This window comes from Mya arenaria, chromosome 6 (assembly GCF_026914265.1).
Source record: "Mya arenaria isolate MELC-2E11 chromosome 6, ASM2691426v1".
Classification (NCBI taxonomy): Eukaryota; Metazoa; Mollusca; class Bivalvia; order Myida; family Myidae; genus Mya; species Mya arenaria.
In genome coordinates, this window is record NC_069127.1 from 50001822 (window position 1) to 50021930 (window position 20109).

Here is a 20109-nt window from a genome sequence, read left to right on the forward strand (position 1 = left end):
AGTCGGGTTTGGATATTTATTTGCCATTTCTCCAAATGGTAAACCCCTTCCCTGAAAGTTACTTGGAGTATGAGTAGGAGTAATTTGCTCGGTTTTCAAACCCTCCCTATCAAAACTGGTATGTGGTATACCTTGATACCCTGGTTGATACCCCATATAACCTGGAAACATGCCGTTCATTCCCCCACCCTGTTGCAATTGGGGGTGCATCATGTATGGGTGCATAGGATATTGATACATCCAAGGTGGTTGCATGTTTGGGAATGCACCCATTTGATATGGAAGGGTTGATTGCATTGGTGGATAAGATTGATAGGGATTCGATGTTTGCATTGGTGGCTGAGATTGGTATGTATTAGATGGCTGCATTGACATATGGGATTGGTTCGGTATTTGCATTGGTGGCTGAGATTGGTATGTAGTAGGTGGCTGCATTGACATATGGGATTGGTTTGGTAGTTGCATTGGTGGTAACAAGTTCTGGTTTGCCATGGAATAATGTTCAAATGTCTGAGGTAATGTGGCCCCCATATTTCCTGAATGTTCATTTAATTGAGCTTTTGGGAAGGTATCTGTAATATCTTTTTCAATGACCCTACTTTGCTCTGGAGGGCCCTGTAAATTTGCGGTACCAATAGCATTGGTAATTTTCTCCATCGCTACGCGTTGCGCTTGCAAAGCACCCTCCCCTGACTTTTCCTCTACCTCTTCCTCCTCATCACTCTCTATCGCTTGATTACACAGGCCCTTTCCTGTCTCTCCAAAATACACTTTATCCCAAAATTCTTGGGTTACCCTCAAACCAGATATTGCCTTATTGTCATCTTTTGTTACCACTCCGCATTCCCCTCTTATTGCTAATATCTTTAATGCTATTTTTGGGCCAATGCCTGGCAACATACGCAATTCATCCGAATCCGCATTATTTAAGTCAACTTTTTCTATGCTTTCTGCCATTTTACTTATTTTCCCCTCCAAATTTTATTGGAATTTATTTTAACTATAAACTTGAACCGGTTTTACAAACTTAAATCAGATGCTGATTTTAAGGATCAAATCCAAGTTCTTGGAATAAGTTTTTATTCCCAGAAGAAGATCAATACCTCAGTAACTTTTTATTAATCCAGTTCCAATATTTTAGTAATAATTAATGGATTGTACAACTGAACACTTTTTTATAGTTTTAATTTCTTAATAATTACAATATAATTCAGTTGATTTCAAAATATCTATTATAGTTATGTCACAATTTCAAAATACCTACGTGTTTCCTAAGAACTTAGGAACAGTCCACTTCTCCTTGAAAAATATTCTTGTACTGCTAGACTGTTATGTTTCGTCTCAAACGGTCATAATTACCAAATAATTGGTAGATATAACAAGCACAATGCAAATGTCTTTCTCCCCAGTTTACACAATGCAATGACCAAGTAATTGGTAATTCAATATTTTAAAATTTTAATTATATAGAATTATCAATAATTGAGAATATCTATTCCAACCCTGGAAATTTACTTAAACAATAATTGTATTGGACACCTGTTGGTTTGTTTACACAGATAAGTAGTTATTGACAATGATTATGTCCCAACTTGAATCCTTTTTGACACCAAGTAGTATTTAGTGACAGTTATTTTATTTGACACCGAGTAGTATTCACTGACAATTGTTTGTAATTTGTCAGACATCCAATATCCAACAATTTGGATGTGATGTTTAGTTTAAACTTTAACTTACTTCACCGTCAAAAGTCAGCAACTGGCGCCCTCAGGTATAGAAGGGCTGAATATTCCCCAACTTATGGCGATGAACAAGCCACTTCCGGTCAACGAAACGTCACTTCCGGTTAACGTCGGAATGTAATATGCATGAAATACGCACTAATTCTACAAGACATGCATCAAAAATATGTCAGTAAACAATTTTTAGTGCAAACAAATTAGATGAAATAGAAATATTCAACGGAAAATCTCCCGGCAAATTTCCAAATATCAAATTATAAATTATGATATAAAAAGGCCAATAATTGGTCTATTTCAATTGCATGTTATACACAATTCATTAATCCAATGTATTTTCAACATTACACTGAGCAATTATTGCAATATTACAATTTGAAAATACAACGGAAGCCTGTCCCGATAAATTTAAAAGTGACAAGTATCAGAATATTAAATCCTAAAATAACGGACCAAAATATCAACAGTTGGTCCAAATCAATTGCAATTCATAAATATAACATACATCCAACGTATTCTCAACATGTCATTGAGAAATAATTGCCATATAATGATTTGAAAATCTTGAAACACAAATTTTCAAGATGGCTGCCAACCACAAAATTGAGACTTTTTGGCAACAATTTAAACGCAGGTAAAATGTACCAGTTTAAGTCGCAGCGCCATTATTGTGATCCCGACATAATAACTAATATCCATACAAACATACCTGATAAAGATGAGCACTAGCGTCGAATCTACGTATAGGATGATGATGGATATAAGATGATCGTCAGAAGTTCTATTAGACTGGTTATCATAAATAAATAACGTGACTGGTTCCCAGATCACAACACTAAGTATTTCTAAAGTAATATCAAATATAGTCGGCGCCGACTAATTAGGGCCCCGAATGATAGCATATTTGAAAGGGTGCAATTTAAAGGCTTGTTTTCAAGTTACTGGTAACTGCTGTAGCAAGAATTCAACTTTTTATAAGTTTGGCATGACATATTTGAAATATGTATTGCTTTACATCCATTGACTTGTTTTGAGCAAATAAGGAAAGTTTGAACTTTATAACTTTAACGGTGTTGTATAAACAAAACCATAATAAATATCATAATTTCTAAGTATACAAAGGGCCATTAATGTGACAATATTTAAGCATTAGATACATTACTTGTCATAAAAGAGCGCTTGTGAGCACTGTGAGCAAGTAAACAAGTTTAATCCGAATAGATTGAACCTCTTGTATGTTATAAACAAGACCGTAAAAATGTCATAATTTCTTATATACAAAGGGCCAAAAATGTGACAGGAAGAAAGTATGAGTTGCATAACTGGTCACAATAGAGCGTTTTGTTACCGTGAGAAAGTTTAGAAAGTATTAATTGGATATCTTGAACGGCTGATAAGTTATTAACAAAATTCATATACAAAATGTTGACGGAAGGACAGACAGACAGACGGACGCACTAGCATTTCTGGTTTTTGTTATTCTACTTCTTCAAAAAAAGCCCATAAAACGAGCAGTTTTATGTCTTTTTAATAGAAAACATAACAGCTCCCAACCCTAATAGACACAGCCTATCACCACCCATTCCCCCAATGTTTGCCCGAACAGAAGGACGGATATTTTTTGCGGGGCCCGAATACCTTGAAACCAAAACTTGATCCTATTATAAGGGACTTACCATTATTGGGGAAAACTGATTCTGCAGGGTAAGCTTAACGTGAACAAATTTAGGAAAACGAATCAGGGCGATAATAATACATGATATTAAAACAACATACTTAGCTTGCATTTGACCCGTAAATGATACGCAATGATACGTTACAACACTGTAGTTCACTTCAATATATACAATTATGAGATATCTTATTATATAGATGAAAAAAGTATGCGATGTTGTCTACTGTGCCTCTCATTGTCTGTTAGCTTTTTTCGTATTTTTCCAAGTTAATTTCAAGTTTTAGTATTGATCTAACTGCTTGGCTTGTCCGTCAATTTTTTATTTTGAATTTGACTTTTAAAAGTTGTTCTTGACTAGCACCATTTAAAGTTTGTCAACATCCATAACCTTTGAGGTTAAAGCGATGTCTTTATATAATCAGAATGGCGTGAGGCAAAGATAATTTATGGGCCCAGCTGTTATAAAACATAACCGGATCAAGAAGATAATGAAGGATCATACAACTTCATTTATGATTTGCCCTCAACAGATTGATTTTAATTGATTTTAGGCCACGATATATCAAATCAACCGAGAAGGGTTTAAAGGGGATATCAAAAGTTTGTTAGTAGCAAACCAGCTTTTGTATCGAAATTGTCTTATATTTCAATCGTATGCATTGAAACCAGTAAAAACCTTTTATGTATTCATAACGACCATGTTTGTTTTGTATGGTTGCCATTATGTACTGGATCCTTTGCGCCATAGAAGAAGAAAGTTTATTCAAAAGCATAACAGGACAATGATGGTTTATTTGGCGACTGGAGTTATTTGTGATGTCTACTGAAATGTTTCGACCTGCTGCGTTTTGTGAGTATATTCATGTAATTGTAAAACAAATTAACATAAACATCAAATGATAGTATAGGGATGTTCATTAATTCCTTCGCAAAATCTATTATGTGTTTTATGCTGATACTCAATTTAATCCAAACAATGGATTATCAGTCTAATAGAAATTATCACTTCAAGTACAGTCTGGTTTTGTGGTCTGTGTGATCCTGCTTGATCCACTTAAAAAATAGGAGAAGAAAGCAGGAAAAAGCTTTAAGAAAGCTGTGAAAACTAAATGGTTGGAAGATGAAGCGAAGAACTCAAGAGAGCAAAGTTCAACAAAGTCTTGTAATGCAGGAAACAAGGTAAAGTGAGGAACTAAAGACACCTTAGTTCATCATTTAATTTGAATTAAGGCAAACTCTTGAATACAGAAAACATAAGCAATCATAAATTACCAAACATACATTATACGTTTGATAACGGACCGGCTATTTATTCAAATTCTGTTAAAATGGAATGCTCTTTAGAACTATTTGACTTCAAGCCTTGCTTGAAATTACTATGCGTTGTGGCGTGAGTTAAAAAGTGACGCGCAAAAACTTTAGATAAAATAGCATTGTTAATGGCGTTTCCTCCTCCGAAAGGCTTGCGAAGCGTTCCCGGCTTCCGCATCTGCTCTAGGGTAGGATTTTTCTAACCGGAGACATATTCAAGATACTTAAGTTATAGTAGTCATTAACGAGAACAGAGTGAATTTAAGGAAACAATTGATTATCAAAACTTGTTACTACAAAACAAACCTTATAAATTATATCGGTATATCTGCGGTAGCTACTGGAATAGTTGCAGGACATGCCGCGTACAGTGTTGGTATGAAGAAGGGTTGTTATTGCGACATATGTTATTGTAAACTTCGTCATGTCTTTGACAATGCGTTCGATTGCGATGTTAACTGTTGGAATCGTCTCGCCACATTGTGAACGTGGTTTGTGTGCGTGGTGGGGGCGGGGGTGGGGAGGTGATACTGCAAACGTAACTAGGTAGTAGATATAAATTTGGTTAATGTAAAACAAAGTAGGTGAAGTGCACATTGTCTCATAAATCGTTGTGACGAGTCCGGTTTCATGGATATCCGCCTCTCATCTAACGTTGTGAGACGCCTGGTTTCATGTCCGCCCCAAAAGGATTGTGGGTTCGATCCTAAGGATATTCAAATATGCTACTTTAAAAAGACGCCGGTACTGGTTTTCACTAAGGCAATAGACCAGAGAGTGATTCCTTTTTGCTGTCTTTACAATCAAGTGATTATAATAAAATAAATAAAATTGATCTTGTCACACTGTTGATCATGGCGAAGGACTGAAACACACTTATTTTATTTTGTTATTTCCAGGTTGCCATGAATGTAGATAAACTGCCATTCTTATCTAAGATTTCATGTACACAAATATTTTCAAAAAGTTAATTAGAATTAAAATTTAAATCTAGAACAGGGAAAATGGTTCCAAACGTTTTACCTAATGACTTATATTCACAATAGCTAATAGTTTTATAAAGATTTGATAAAAACTTTTATGACACGGTGAAAATATTTCCTTTTGACCTAAATATCTAGGGTCACCCATATTCACAAATGTTCAAGACAACATGTATACAGGTATTCTGGCAAAGTTTCATATCAATTGGATAACAACTGAGATTTGACATAATGACCTAGTTTTTAAACTGAGGTGATCCATATTCACAAATGTTCAGAACAATATGCTTACAAGGATTCTGACAAAGTTTCATAACAATTAGATACAATTATTGACTTTATGACATAGAATAAAATATTCCTAAGATTTGACCTTGTGATCTAGTTTTTCACCCGAGGTGACCCATATTCACAATTATCGTAGACAACATGTAGAAAAGTATTCTGACGAAGTTTCCAAAAATGTGAACGCCCGCCCGAACGCCCGCTCGGCCGGTTTTCGCCATTTGATATGAGCGTTTTTAGAGTTTCAAGTTTTATCATGATTGCAAACAGTTTATTATCATAAATGTTCGATGAAAAACAATACAAACGTCATAAATCAGTTTCATATTTATTGAAGAAAACAATAACAAATAAAATACCAAGTATTCAGTATTGTTTTGGTCAACTATATGATGAAGAAAATTCACTACAATAATATTATCCAATAGGAAAATTCTCGTACAACCTTCGCTAAGTAAGTGTTGGCTACTGGTCTTGTCCTTGTAGTTTCCATGGCATAATAATTATTGATGCTTGGGACAATATTTGGAGATAACAATGACATACCATTTTTTGTTTCGAAAAATAAAGCTTAAGCATACAATACTACTGAATCAAATAAGATTCTTAATCATGTTTTGCTTACATTTATCGAGACATAATAAAATTTATCAATTTTATAAGACATGAAGGCAATGAATAAATATACATTCTAATAGACATATTTATAATTATGCAGCAATGCTGACTTCCAAAGGATGGGTAGTTTCTACCGAATCGTCTTTTATAAATTGATGAGAGTTTGCGTCTGGAAAAAAGAGGATACATGTATCTCATTTGAATATAAGCAGAATTTCTGAATATACATCCGTACATTAGGTATTTACGTCATTAAACACTACTGAAGGGGAAAACAAATATCATGAAAGCAAGTGAAAAAGGTGAACGTATTTTAATCTTTTGACCAAAGGTGATGTGACAGTGATTCCAAAAGATATTACACGTTATATAGCGGATCTTTGTTGATTTCAGTGTAAGACCACCAGTTTTCATAGAAACACAACAACATAGTTTCACATGTGTGGTGAAGCTACGAGTGAAATTGTATAATTGTATATGATCACGAGTGAAATTAATTACAATCTTACACTGAAATCAATAAATTTTCTGTTTCTTTTATGCTCATTTTCTGAGTTGTATTAGTATTTTAGTTTATTTTTTCTAAATACTCAATTATATAAAAGTTCTTTTTTACTCGTGTTTTAGTGCAAACAATTTATGAAAATTCATCAATGAACTTTCATTAATGCATTTATGTACCAAATAATTACAGTTAAGACAAGAAAGTACTTTAAATTGAACACGGCATGCATACATGACCAAGTGACACTTTTCGGCATTTACTGAGGTAGAACGTGTAATGAAAACAAATGTGAACTAACTGATCAAATCGATATTTCCACTGTAGTTATTTCACTGATAAAACATCATATTTCATCGAAAAGCATGAAAGAAGTTATACTATTACATAAAAGATGTCATCCAGATGAAGTAAGATAAAATTAGTTTATTCTGTAAATATATTTATATAACCTAATAACCATACTTACGGGCAAAGAGGAAAGGCGCCCCATTGAACTCCTTTATGTTAAGTTCTCCATCCCCTGCAAGACAGACGAAGCATAAATGAAATCAATAGTATTAACATACCACTAAATGATTGAATGCAGCCAAATGCTACTTTAACCTTTATCGATTACTTCTGCGAATCGTGGAAAACTCAATTAGCTGAAGCGATGGAACTTAAGGTTAGGACCAAAAATATGGTTGTTTGGTCGGTGACGACGTCGCTGCCAGAGCAATGACAACAATTAGACATTTATGCTTCGCAAAATGGAAACCAATAAGAAACCTAAAACAGGAGTTTTAAGAAGATTAATTGACGTAAATATATCTTCAAAATCAAAAAAATACAACTAAGATCGATAGAAATAATTACACTTTGGCTACATTTTTATGACAAAACGACAACTTACGATTCAAGTCTGCGAAGTTAAACGGTCCCCTCAGCTCTAGTGGATCAGCCAACCCCACTGACCTCATGACGGTAGATACAAACTCCTCATATTCAATACGTTTGTTTCCGTTCATATCGTAGTCACTTAAGTCGTCTGAGAACGCCAGCACTGCCATGTCGTTTTCAACCTGTGAGAGAAGAAGAGTCAATTTCTTCAATGGTCAGAAAATAATCATAAATCCTTTTCACTCGCATTATAAACACACACACACACACACACACACACACACACACACACACACACACACACACACGCACACACACACAGAGAGAGAGAGAGAGAGAGAGAGAGAGAGAGAGAGAGATACAATCTACTAATTCAGGTGGATAAACATTTTAGTATAATAACAATGGCAACGTAAATGAAGGCGGGGCAAAATGAATATTTTAAGTCTAGACCAAGAATTTGAGCCATTTATACTCGAGAATACTTGCACCACAAAGGTGAATCCCTTGTCCGTAACATAGTATCCGTGCAAAAAGAAAAATAAAATAAAATAAAATAATTGGTTCTAAGCCAGGTATATTACGGATCAAAACCCGAAACATTCCTTATCATGCAAATAAACGTGTAAGGAGACAACCCGGTAGCAGCAACAAACAAGAACCAAGACACATCAGAACAATGTCTATTTTTGAAATATTTTATTATTATGTCATGAATTTCTCGCATTTGGGAAGGAATCGGTCACACATCTTGCAAATAGATCAGCTTTAACCGTTTTTTATTAACTTCATAAACTTCTATATTACTACAAAGAATTTGCTCACGTTAAGGTTGGGACTTTGAAAAAATAATAATGTGAACTGTGAATTCAATGTTTGTTTCAAGGATTAAACATCACCAGAAGTTAAAAAATAAGCTCTTTTACATTCGTTACAATGATTAAAATTGTAAAAAACATTGGGAGGGTTTTACCGAAAAGCGTTGGTATCGCGATTAAAAAAGGAATATTTGGGCCTGGGTTTGCAAAACTATGTTTAAATGAGCAAATGCCAATTGCTTTGTGGTGTTTGTTCATAACAGTAAGAAAACTAGCTTCATTTGAACACAGTTTACAAAACAAAAGTTGCCAACATAAAATCTTGGGATGAGTCACTTTAAAGTAACGTAAATATTGTAATGTTGATAAATACACTTCTTTTGCAATTCGTCCGCTGAACTCGACAGGGGTATGCACCAACGAGGACGTTGGCGCCTACTGCAAGTGAACCATTCCCGCCAGCACCAGCGTCTATAGCCGTTTTAGTCGGCCCGTGGAATTGGGGGCAGACGACGCGATATAGGACCTGAAAGGCGCGCACACACATATATTTATGTATGTAAATATATAATGCAAATGAAAAAATCGCATATGCGCAATATTATTTTGCTTAGAATATAAAACCGCAGACACTGTAAGCAAACATTAGATTAAATAACAATGCAAATACCTAAAATAACTAACACTTGTTTACCGAAAAATATTTTAATGGAGATTAAAATCAATGAGGCTTGAATTTTGGAGATTTAAATCAATTAGGCTTGGATTTGTATCGTTTGTTTTAAATATTCATACAAGATGCAATTGAAAATTATGCATTATAAGCGGCCTACAACATCAAAGAGCTTTTGCAATATTCCGCTATTATACAATATGCAAATGCATAACTTAACATTATGAAAACAAATATCATACACTATAATGATCGATATCGTTGTTACGGTGTAATTGTCAATAAACAGTTACTGCGACGTTAAATGCAAAATTCTGTAAGCAGTTTTTTTATCGTACAGATGTCTGAATTAAATTATTTTACGTTATAAATATTGAAGCAGAATCCCGTCCCTTGTAAGTATATAAAATAAAAATCATAAACATGATAACGTAAGTTATACCTCTCACATCGTATGTCTCTATGTACACATTTGTACATTTTTGCCTCGTAAAATCAATCATAAAAGTGTTTATACCTAACCTTATAAAAACGCTCTACGAAAATCACAAATCGTAAAAACAACGATATACATATATGCATAGGTAACTACGCATACAAACGATATGCACACAGACATTAATAAAAACGTTATAAGATACAACACTTACTAGACACTTGACATCCTCCTTTATTGCAATCCCAACTTTTTTGACAGCATTCTTGATACTCTTCCCCAATGTCCTTACTTCTTTTCTTATGGACAAACACTCCATTGGGTTCAGAAGAGCAAACAGCAACACAAGGACCATCAGGTAATTAAATCCCATTTCGATTATTTTTTTAAATAATAAGTGTATGTTTCCATGACATTTTTGTTATAAAATATGAAGATCTAAGCTTATATAATAATATTTGCACCTCAACTGCCATTCCCTTAATGAACAGCCTTTCGGCAATTGCGAATATGCAATTGCAGGCACGAACTATTTTCATCAACATGTTTAAAAGTGTTAATTTATGATTTGTTAATTGTATCGTTGTCATTAGCGTAGTAATAAAATGTGTAAACCGGTCAGGTCGTTATATTTACAGCATGGGTGAGAAATAATTTCTTTGGATTTTCTTAAATAAAATTACGTATTTCATCAACAATTCAGGAAATAAATAATGAACTATTGGTGTAAATATAAGTAATAAATTGCGTGACTGATGTCATTATCGAGGATATGAACGCAGTTGGGCTGGTTAAACTACGTGTTAAGTCTTTCTGATTCCACACACTTTAACCAGCTCAACTGCGTTTATACCCCGATAATGACATCGATCTCGCAATTCATTTCTTAAATAAAATAACAATTGTCTCATTTTTAAAAATAGATATTTTTTGAGACCAATAAAACATAAATAATTATATAATAAATGTATGTTTTAGTGCAAGAAACAACAACAACAAGAGCTGTGACACGGACAGCGCGCTCGACTATTCCGCCGCTTCAAAGATAAGAATTGTAAAGTTTTAGTGAAACATGCATTGATCACTGTAAAATAAGATAAAATGCAAAACCTTATCCAGAATTTCTTAGTCATATAATAAAGGGGCAAAATTTATATTATATGCAAGATAGAGTTATCATTCAATACAATACATCTAATAGTTGCTGAGCTATTGACTCACATGTGCTCACATGCAAAACCTTAACCATTATTGCCAAGTCGAATAATAAAGGGGCAAAATCTATATCATATGCAAGATAGAGTTATCTTACTTGATTAATTAAGAATGTTGAATGGTTGGGAGCACATGTATAAAGTTTCAATGAAAAAAATAATGTATTTGCTGCGATAATGACTTAAGTGTGGTTACATGCAAAACCTTAACCAGTATTTCTAAGTCGAATAATTAAGGGCCATCAGTTGCAAAACACAGTAATTTAACTTGGTTTTCAAGTAGGTTGAATAGTTGGGTACCGTTGTATAAAGTCTCAATACAATACATCACATAGTTGCCAAGATATTAACCTATGTGTGCTTACATGCAAAACCTTAACCAGAATTTCTATGTTGAATAATAAAGGGTAATTACTTGCATTATATGCATGATAGAGTTATCTAACTTGATTAATTAAGTTTGTTGAATAGTTTGGAACACATGTCTTAAAGCTGCACTCTCACAGATTGAACGTTTTGACACTTTTTTGATTTTTATTATGGAACGAGCCAATTCTTGCGAAAATCCATAAGAACCTGTTTAATAAGAATGCTGACAAAAAAATAGATCGCAGAATTTTATATTTTAGTTCAAAAAATGATCTTTTATGCATTTCTCTTAAACCGTTAGTAACGGTTTTGGCCATAAAACATAAATTTTCGAACAGAAATATGAAGATCTACGATCTGATTTTTTTGTCAGCAATCTTATATTATTGGTTTGCAGATGTTTACGCAAGTATTTGCTCTTTCCAAGACAAAAATAAAGTTGTGAAAATGGTAAATCTGTGAGAGTGCAGCTTTAAGTTCGAATGCAATACATGATGTATTTGCGCAAATTTTAAATTAAATGTGGTAACATGCAAAACCTTAACCAGAATTTCTAAGTCGAAAAATAAAGGGTCATAATAAGCATTATATGTAAAATAGAGTTATCTGACTTGGTTTTACAAGTATGTTGGATGGCTGAGTAGCGTTGTTTAAAGTCTCAATACAATACATCAAATAGTTGCTGAGATATATACCTATGTGTGCTTACATGCAAAACCTTCTCCAGAATTTCTAAGTCAAATTAGCGTTATCTCACTTGAGTAATTAAGTAGGTTGGATAGTTGGGAATATATATCTAAAGTTTCACTGCAATACATGATGCATTTGCTCAGATAATGACCTAAAGGTGCTTATATGCAAAACCTTAACCAAGGTGTGACGCCGACGCCGACGTTTGGGTTAGTAGTATAGCTCTCCTAAGTCTTCGAATAGTCGAGCAAAAAATAGTTAACAAAATCTTGCCTCGAATTTCCTCATGCAGGTTTAAACAAATCTAAAGACTCTTCTACATCTGTCATCGACTATTCAATCTTAAACCGGGTTTATGTTTAAACTTTTTGCTACTGAGCATGTTTCTGTAGCTTTTCGCATAAATATTAAACCAAAGTTGAAAAGTTTGAAGCAAACGCTGAATTTGGAATCATACTTTTTTCTGGCAAAAAAATTGTACTACGCATTTACATTTAAATGCCAATCATTGTCCCAAACATACCGAATGTTTTGTCGAAACTTCGTAAGATAAGACTCACTAGAAGTAATAAATCAATTTGTTTTTTACACTTTTTTCACTTCTAATGTCACTTGAGCGTATCGTTTAACGATTCACAACTACCCGGTTTGGAGGGCATAAACACAAAATAAACGTCATCAATCAGTTTCATTTTTATTTAAAACACAACAACAATAAATAAAAAATGAAATTTCATTTCAGGATGAACAAAACGGGTAAAAGTAGCCACTTGTATTTAGTTTCGATCAACTTTGTGAAAGAGGTAAAATCGTTGAAAAATTATTATCCAATATGAAAATCATGAACAATATTCACTAGGTAATTGTTGGCTACAAGCCTTGTCTTCGTAGTTCCCATGGTATTATTGATACTTAGGCCACAACAAATTGATCATTTGTTCAACGGATTTTGCCCAAAAAAAGTAGGAGCGAGCGAGCGAAAAAAAAATTAAAATACTTTTTTTTAAATTTAAGGCAATTCAGAGGCGAGCGCAAGGCGAAAAATAAAATAAAAATTAAAAAGTTTATTTCTTACTAAATTTATCATGCAATATGTCAAGAAATGCTTTTTAATTGCAAACATAGGTTCTTAGTTTAAATATAACTGAAATGGTTTTGACTGTATCACATGAAAATCTGTCTCAATATATAACAAATGGCAATAAGATCCAGTGCTTTACTATTACTTAAGACACTGCCGATTAAAGTGCGGGACAACACAATTGAAGCAGTATTAAACAAATCTGCAAATGTGGCACCGGTCATTATATTAGAGCAGGTGGTGGAATAAAGATGTTTCCCTTTCAAGACCTCGCCTTTACCACGAACCAATGGTTTATAGATCCGTGCCTTGAAAAAAAAATCATGACACCCTCCATAGCTTCAATGCCCGTAAGAAACAGACCACTTTAATAACAGGCCACTTTACTACAAATCGATCAAAGAAAACAAATGGATAAGAACAAAGAATTGAGAAAATTAAAACAGTCATTTTACTTATAAAAGGTTTTATTTTCTGATTTTACTGATGTTATTTTTATACTGTACATGTACATGTATGTGTAATGCACTAGTCAATTGTAACCACGACCCCCATGGTCCGGGGAATAGCGGGGACTTTGACATTCGGTCCAGCCAACCCCGGGTAAAACCACGAAATTACCCGGAAGGTGAAAACACGGCCCATTTCACCGGCTATCTCCGGTATACCCCCGGTTCGGGGGGGGGGGAGGGGGGTGGGGGGGGGCATGGTTACAATTGAATGGTGCATAAATACAGACTGTTTCTGAAACATTTACAAGTCCTTCCATTTTTATCAAATACGAGTATAAAACTGAGAAATGCATTTTAGAATTTAAAAAATTACTCACGAAAACATGTTCATTTGTTGTTAGTCGAGTGTCCGTGTATTTTAAAATAAGTTTTGCACTCAAAATCTGATTTAGTTATTATTTAACACTAAATTTTGAGTACAAAACAATGAATTACTTTAAACACACATAAATAATTATTGCCTTCGACGCTGTGAAACTGTTGTTGTTTACTGAAGACTATAATCCATTGACTATGACACTGATTTTCAATTAAAAATGTGTATTTTACATTAACTAAAACTGAAAGTATCCTGCAAATTAATACCGGAAATAGATAACAACGGTGCGTCCTGCAAAATATTCCCGACAAATAAGACTGTCAACAAATATCGGCTGTTTTGCGGTTACCCGGACCTGATTTTGTCTTGACACGAGGAAAGTTTGCTCGCGGAGAATGTAAAGCATGGAAATAACTTCAAAAAAAGGCGAAGTCGACGTTACAGGTTCAAATTTTAAGTAAAAAAAACTTCAGAAAATAGAGGAAATTCGGAAGTAAAAATAAATAAATAATATGCGCGGCAAAATAGTAAGTGCGGGCGCAAAAAAAAAGTTTTTTTATTTTTTTTTCGTTTTTCGAATTTTAGGTGCGGCAAATCCGACGAACAAATGATCAATTTGTTGTGGCCTTAAGAAATTATTGATTTTTTTTGTTTTGAAAAAAGCTTAAAAAAGCAATTTTACTGAAGAAATAAGATACTAAATCCTGTTTCGCTTAAGATTTATCGAGACATTATAAAACCTGTTTTATGAACAGGAAGGTAATGAATAAATACACTTTCTAAAAGAAATATTCCATGATTATGCAGCAGTGCTGACTTCCAAAGAAGGGGTTGTTTCTGGCGTGTCCTCTTTTTTATGCTGATGGGAGTTTGCGTCTGGAAAAAAGATGGATAGCTCATTGGAATATAAGCAGAATTTCTGAACATACGAACATACATTAGGTATCAATGTTATGAAACATTACTGAAGGGGAAAACAAATTTCATAAAAGCAAGTAAAAAAGGGAATGTATTTTAAATGTTTTGACCAAAAGCGACAGTAATTCCAAAAGATAGTACACGATATATTTAAAGAGATTTTTTTTTTTTATTTCAGTGTATGATCGTATTTAATTGAATCATAGGAAAAACATATTTTCACACGAGTGGAGAAGCCACGAGTAAAATATAGTTTTCCTTTGATCACGAGTGGGATAAATTACGATCACTGAAATCAAAAAAAAAAAAAAATTATGCTTATTTTCTGAAATTTATTGGTATTCAAGTATACTTTTCTAAAAACGCCCTTTTAAAAAGAGTGTTTGAAATGCCACTACCCAGGGGACTCCCCTTTATGCAAAGTTTTGATCGCTGATAACGTAGCTGTCATTTATATTTCCGGTTCGAGAAGAAATATTTCTCCAATATTCTGTATAGTTTATTATTTACTCGTGTTTTAGTGCAAACATTTTATGAACATTCATCAATGAAATTTTGAAAATGCATCCATGTTTCAAATAATGATAAAACTACATATTTCATCGAAAAGCATGAAAGAAATCATGCTATTTCATACACGAAATATATTCGTATAAATTAGTAAATATAATTACGTGCAAAGAGGAAAGGCGCTCCATTAAACTCCTGCATGTTAAGTTCACCATCAACTGTAAGACAAACAAAGCATAAATTAAATCAACATGATTACATACCAATATATTATTGTATGCAACACATGCTAGCTTATCCGTTTATCCGATTACTTCTGTGAATCGAGGAAAACTCATTTAGCTGAAGCGATGGAATGTAGGGTTAGGAATAACATTTAAGTAGTTTGGACGGCACAAACGACGACGGCGCTACCAAAGCAATGACTACTATCAGACATTTATGCGTCGCCAAAAATGTAAACCATCAAGCTTACTAAAATTGAGATTAAAATAGATTTACTGACGTAAATACATCTTCAAAATCAACAAATACCACTAAGAATTGATAGATATGATAACTTTATTTACATTGTTATGACAAAACGACAACTTACGATTCATGTCCGCGAACTTGAACGGTTCCCTCAGCTCTAGTGGATCAGCCAACCCGACTGATTTCATGACGGTGAATACAAACTCCTCATATTCAATACGTTTGTCTCCGTTCATATCGTAGTCACTAAAGTCGTCTGAGAACGCCAGCACTGCCACGCCGTTTTCAACCTGTGAGAGAGGAAAGAGAGGTCAGAAAGGTATTTGACTCGCATTATATAAAAACACACACAAATGCAATCTACTAATTTACCTGGAAAACATTTCATTATTACAATGGCAGCGCCAATGATGGCGGCGTAAAAGAAATAGTTTTAGTCTGGACCAAAAAGGTGAGCCATATAAACTCGAGAAAACGTGCACTTCAAAAGTAAATTCCAATACAATTATAATTTTAAGCTAGGTATGTTGCGGATGAAAACCCTTGCATTATCATGCAAATAAAAGTGAAAGGGGATAAACCGGTAGTAAAAACAAACAAGAGCTTAGACACGCCATGACAATGTCATTTTGTTTTTTTTTAAAAAGGAAATATTTTATTAATATGTCATGAATTATTCGCTTTGGAAAAGTAAGCGGAAACAAATCTTGGAAAAAGCTCGTCTTTAACAGATTTCTTCTTAACTTAATTATCTTTAAAGGTTGTTGATCACGTTTAGGGTTAAACATTTGACAAACAACTCTGCACTGTAAAGACCACGTTTGTAACAAGAATTAAACATAATCAGAAGGCTCTTATACATTTATACTTTTTTATAGCAATTACTGAAAATGTGACATAAAACGCGCTTTTTAACTGAAATTCGTTAGTAACGATCTTAAAAATGAAATATCACTTTAATATTGGCTTTGGAAAACTAAGATCTAATGAGTATCTGCAAGCTGCCGTTTTGTGTTTGTTCATTAAAGCAAAAAGGCTAACCTGATTTGAAAAAAAGTTTGAAAAAAAAATGTTGCCAACATAAAATCTGTAAACAAATTTCAATAAAATAACGTAAATATTGTAAAATTCGATAATTACACTTCTTTTGCAATTTGTCCGTTGCACTCGACAGCCGAATGGGGGGACGACTTTGGGGCCCGCTACAAGTGCTCCTGTCGCGCCAGCACCAGCGCCTAGAACCATTCTAGTCGGCCAGGGTAATGGGGGAACTCGGGGGCAGACGAGGCGATACAGAATCTGAAACGCGCACGCATACTGACATACACATATATTTATTGATTTGTATGTATGTTTAATACAAATAAAAAAAATCGCAAATGCGCCATTTTGTTTTGATTGTTATATATAAAACCGCAGACACAGAAAGAATATTTTTTTGTATAACTATGCACCTAAATTAACTTATTATGAACAATTACGTTACAATATCAATGTCGAGATTAACAATCGATGGAGCTTAATCTATTCTATAAAATACAGTTGTTTTAAAATAATGCATTATGTGCGGTTGTCAACATCTAAGTGCTTTGTTATATTACCGCTATTATACGCTATGCAAATGCATAACTCAACATTATTTTTATATCAAACCAAATATCATACAATAATGATCGATATCGTTGTTATGGCGTAACTGTTAATAAACATGGGACTATAAAAGCAAAATTATCTAAAGCATTTTTTCTTACAATTGTCTGAATTAATTAGTTTACGTAATTAATATTTAAGCAAAACCTCAGATCTTGAGTCTTGTCGCTTGTAAGTATAGAAAATAATGTATGCTCTCAACAAACATGAATACAAACGTTATGAGATAAAACACTCACTTTACACTTTATATCCTTTATCACACCTCCGACATTTTTGACAATATTCTTAACGCCTGACCCAACGTTTTTCACAGCTTCTTTGATTTTGTTCCCAATTTTCCTAAGTTTCTTTCTTAATGACCAAGCCTCCGTTGGGTTCAGAAGAGCAAACAGCAGCACGAGTACAAGAAGGTACTTGAATCCCATTTCGGTTATTTTCCTGTAATAAAAGTGTATGTGTTCATGACATAACATTTATTTAATGTGAACTTCTAATCTTCATCAGAACCATTTATGTTACGAGCTAATACATACCATTTAATTGAAAGGAACCAGTTTTTATTTATCAAATATAATTACAATTTTATCAGAAGAACGAAGAACAACCCAAGTACAACAGTGTATGTATACCACGTGATAAATTACGTCATATATGAAGAACAACCCAAGTACAACAGTGTATGTATACCACGTGATAAATTACGTCATATATGAAGAACAACCCAAGTACAACAGTGTATGTATACCACGTGATAAATTACGTCATATATGAAGAACAACCCAAGTACAACAGTGTATGTATACCACGTGATCAATTACGTCATATATGTTATGTCGGATGTCAACATTTTGCTTAACATGAATACTTAAAACAATGGTAAGTATAATGGTGAAGAAATGGTGAAGTTATCTTTGTTTAAAGTCTTTATTCAAGCAAAATGATGCGTTCCGACGTAGCATTTATGACGCAATTTATCACGTGGTATAAACACATTGTACAATACTGTAATTGAATCGAATTTCGCTTTAAATACCTGCAATAAAATGCATGTTTTCTTTAATTAAATGTGAAGAACCAAACTTCTTATGTTCCATACATGTCACAAACAAACATCAAAAATAGCAATTTAATTGTACGGTTTATATGTATCAAAATGAATTACAATGTAATCAAATAGAATATTGTGTTTTCATTTCGTATGAACTTTGTTCTATGGCTGACTCTATAAAAAAGATTGGTCTTTGTCATTGAAAAACTGAAGCTAAAACTATACCTTACCTATAAACAAATTGCTAAGTTTGAAGTTAGTTGTTTACTTAAGTCTTACCTTTTAATGTTTATTTCTCTTAAATGCTTCCTAAAGTTCTGTTTGTAATGGTAAGCATAATTGTTCCTTTATATACTGAAACCTCGGGTGGTTAGTTGATCTGCAGTTGGTTTTAATCCGTCAACGTAAGTCGATACGTTTACTACCGTCTTAGTGTGGTTGAAATGATAATTCCGGCATATCGCGGTCAACCGCATACCTAATGCAGTTTGTGAATTGAGGGTACATAGAGGATGTGTTTATGCATTTGTTCACGTATACATACACACTGGATATTATTATGAGACCCTTAATGACGTATCTGCTGAGACAACGGACTAGTCGAGAAGGATGCATACACCAAACGAGAAGTGATAGAATCAGAAAAGCGTCCTATCGTAATTTTCAAATAATATTTAATTCAAATAGTCCCATTATTAATGGACTGTGTGTAGTGCTGACCAAGCAACTGTATTTATTTGTATGTAGGACGCCATTAATCAACCGCATTCTTCGCAACCAAATACAGCACTTTAGAAATCGACCGTAGCTTGGTATTCACAATCGGGGATGAGATGTGGATATGTTTATTGAATAGATAGTTCAATTCCTTACTTATCGCAATAAGCAATTGTTAAAATTCACTAACAATGCACTGTTAAACTTAACTATTCGTATTGAGTCATATATGTATTGACCTTGTTGTTGTTGTTGTTGTTGTTTTTGAAAAAAATCACGTACTCTTTAAGTATTCTAACATTATTCGCTTAAAGTATGAGGTAGAATAAAAACTTAAACCTTTGCTCAAATGTTTTTATAACTAGGTGAGATGTTTATTATTAAATTAAATTGAATGCAAAAAGATGATTCTTTTGTTTATTGTTAAATAATATTTTGTTGGATATTCACACGTTATTGTTATTATTGCAACATCTAATAATGTATTGATATGCAAATGGGTTGCCACAAGTTTTAACAACATTCAAAAATCGGTGAACGACCATCAAACATGCAACATTACAGAAAAAATGTCCAATTGTCGTGTAAGATGTTACACTTCTCTCTCGCTGTTTATAATGCGGTTAAACGCTTGCTAGCTTCAGAAGCCCAAATCAGTCAGATGGCATATATTTTATTTCGT

The 20109-nt window shown here is 33.6% G+C and overlaps 2 protein-coding genes across 2 annotated transcripts; both read right to left on the reverse strand.

The window, feature by feature from the left end:
• Positions 1-6309: 6309 nt before the first annotated feature.
• On the reverse strand, positions 6310-10429 carry LOC128239054 (uncharacterized). Its single transcript, XM_052955495.1, has 5 exons — positions 10137-10429; positions 9187-9339; positions 8009-8177; positions 7583-7636; positions 6310-6780 (listed from the first exon to the last, which is right to left on the reverse strand). Exons 1-5 carry the CDS (start codon positions 10293-10295, stop codon positions 6704-6706), a joined length of 612 nt encoding a protein of 203 aa, XP_052811455.1. The 5' UTR covers positions 10296-10429; the 3' UTR covers positions 6310-6703.
• Positions 10430-14265: 3836 nt separating this feature from the next.
• Positions 14266-19115, reverse strand: LOC128239334 (uncharacterized). Its single transcript, XM_052955945.1, has 6 exons — positions 18990-19115; positions 17899-18100; positions 17150-17308; positions 16131-16299; positions 15700-15753; positions 14266-14983 (listed from the first exon to the last, which is right to left on the reverse strand). Exons 2-6 carry the CDS (start codon positions 18085-18087, stop codon positions 14907-14909), a joined length of 648 nt encoding a protein of 215 aa, XP_052811905.1. The 5' UTR covers positions 18088-18100; positions 18990-19115; the 3' UTR covers positions 14266-14906.
• Positions 19116-20109: the final 994 nt, after the last annotated feature.

Bases quoted from the DNA above. Each gene is read 5' to 3' on its own strand.
- LOC128239054 (XM_052955495.1), bottom strand. From the start codon at position 10,295: ATGGGATTTAATTACCTGATGGTCCTTGTGTTGCTGTTTGCTCTTCTG. The intron at 9,340-10,136 runs GTAAGTGTTGTA...CGCGCCTTTCAG, and splicing joins AGGAGGATGTCAAGTGTCTA to GTCCTATATCGCGTCGTCTG. The intron at 7,637-8,008 runs GTAAGTTGTCGT...TCTGTCTTGCAG, and splicing joins TAACTTCGCAGACTTGAATC to GGGATGGAGAACTTAACATA.
- LOC128239334 (XM_052955945.1), bottom strand. From the start codon at position 18,087: ATGGGATTCAAGTACCTTCTTGTACTCGTGCTGCTGTTTGCTCTTCTG. The intron at 16,300-17,149 runs GTAATTATCGAA...CCTCTCTCACAG, and splicing joins GGACAAATTGCAAAAGAAGT to GTTGAAAACGGCGTGGCAGT. The intron at 14,984-15,699 runs GTAATTATATTT...TCTTTTTTCCAG, and splicing joins AGCGCCTTTCCTCTTTGCAC to ACGCAAACTCCCATCAGCAT.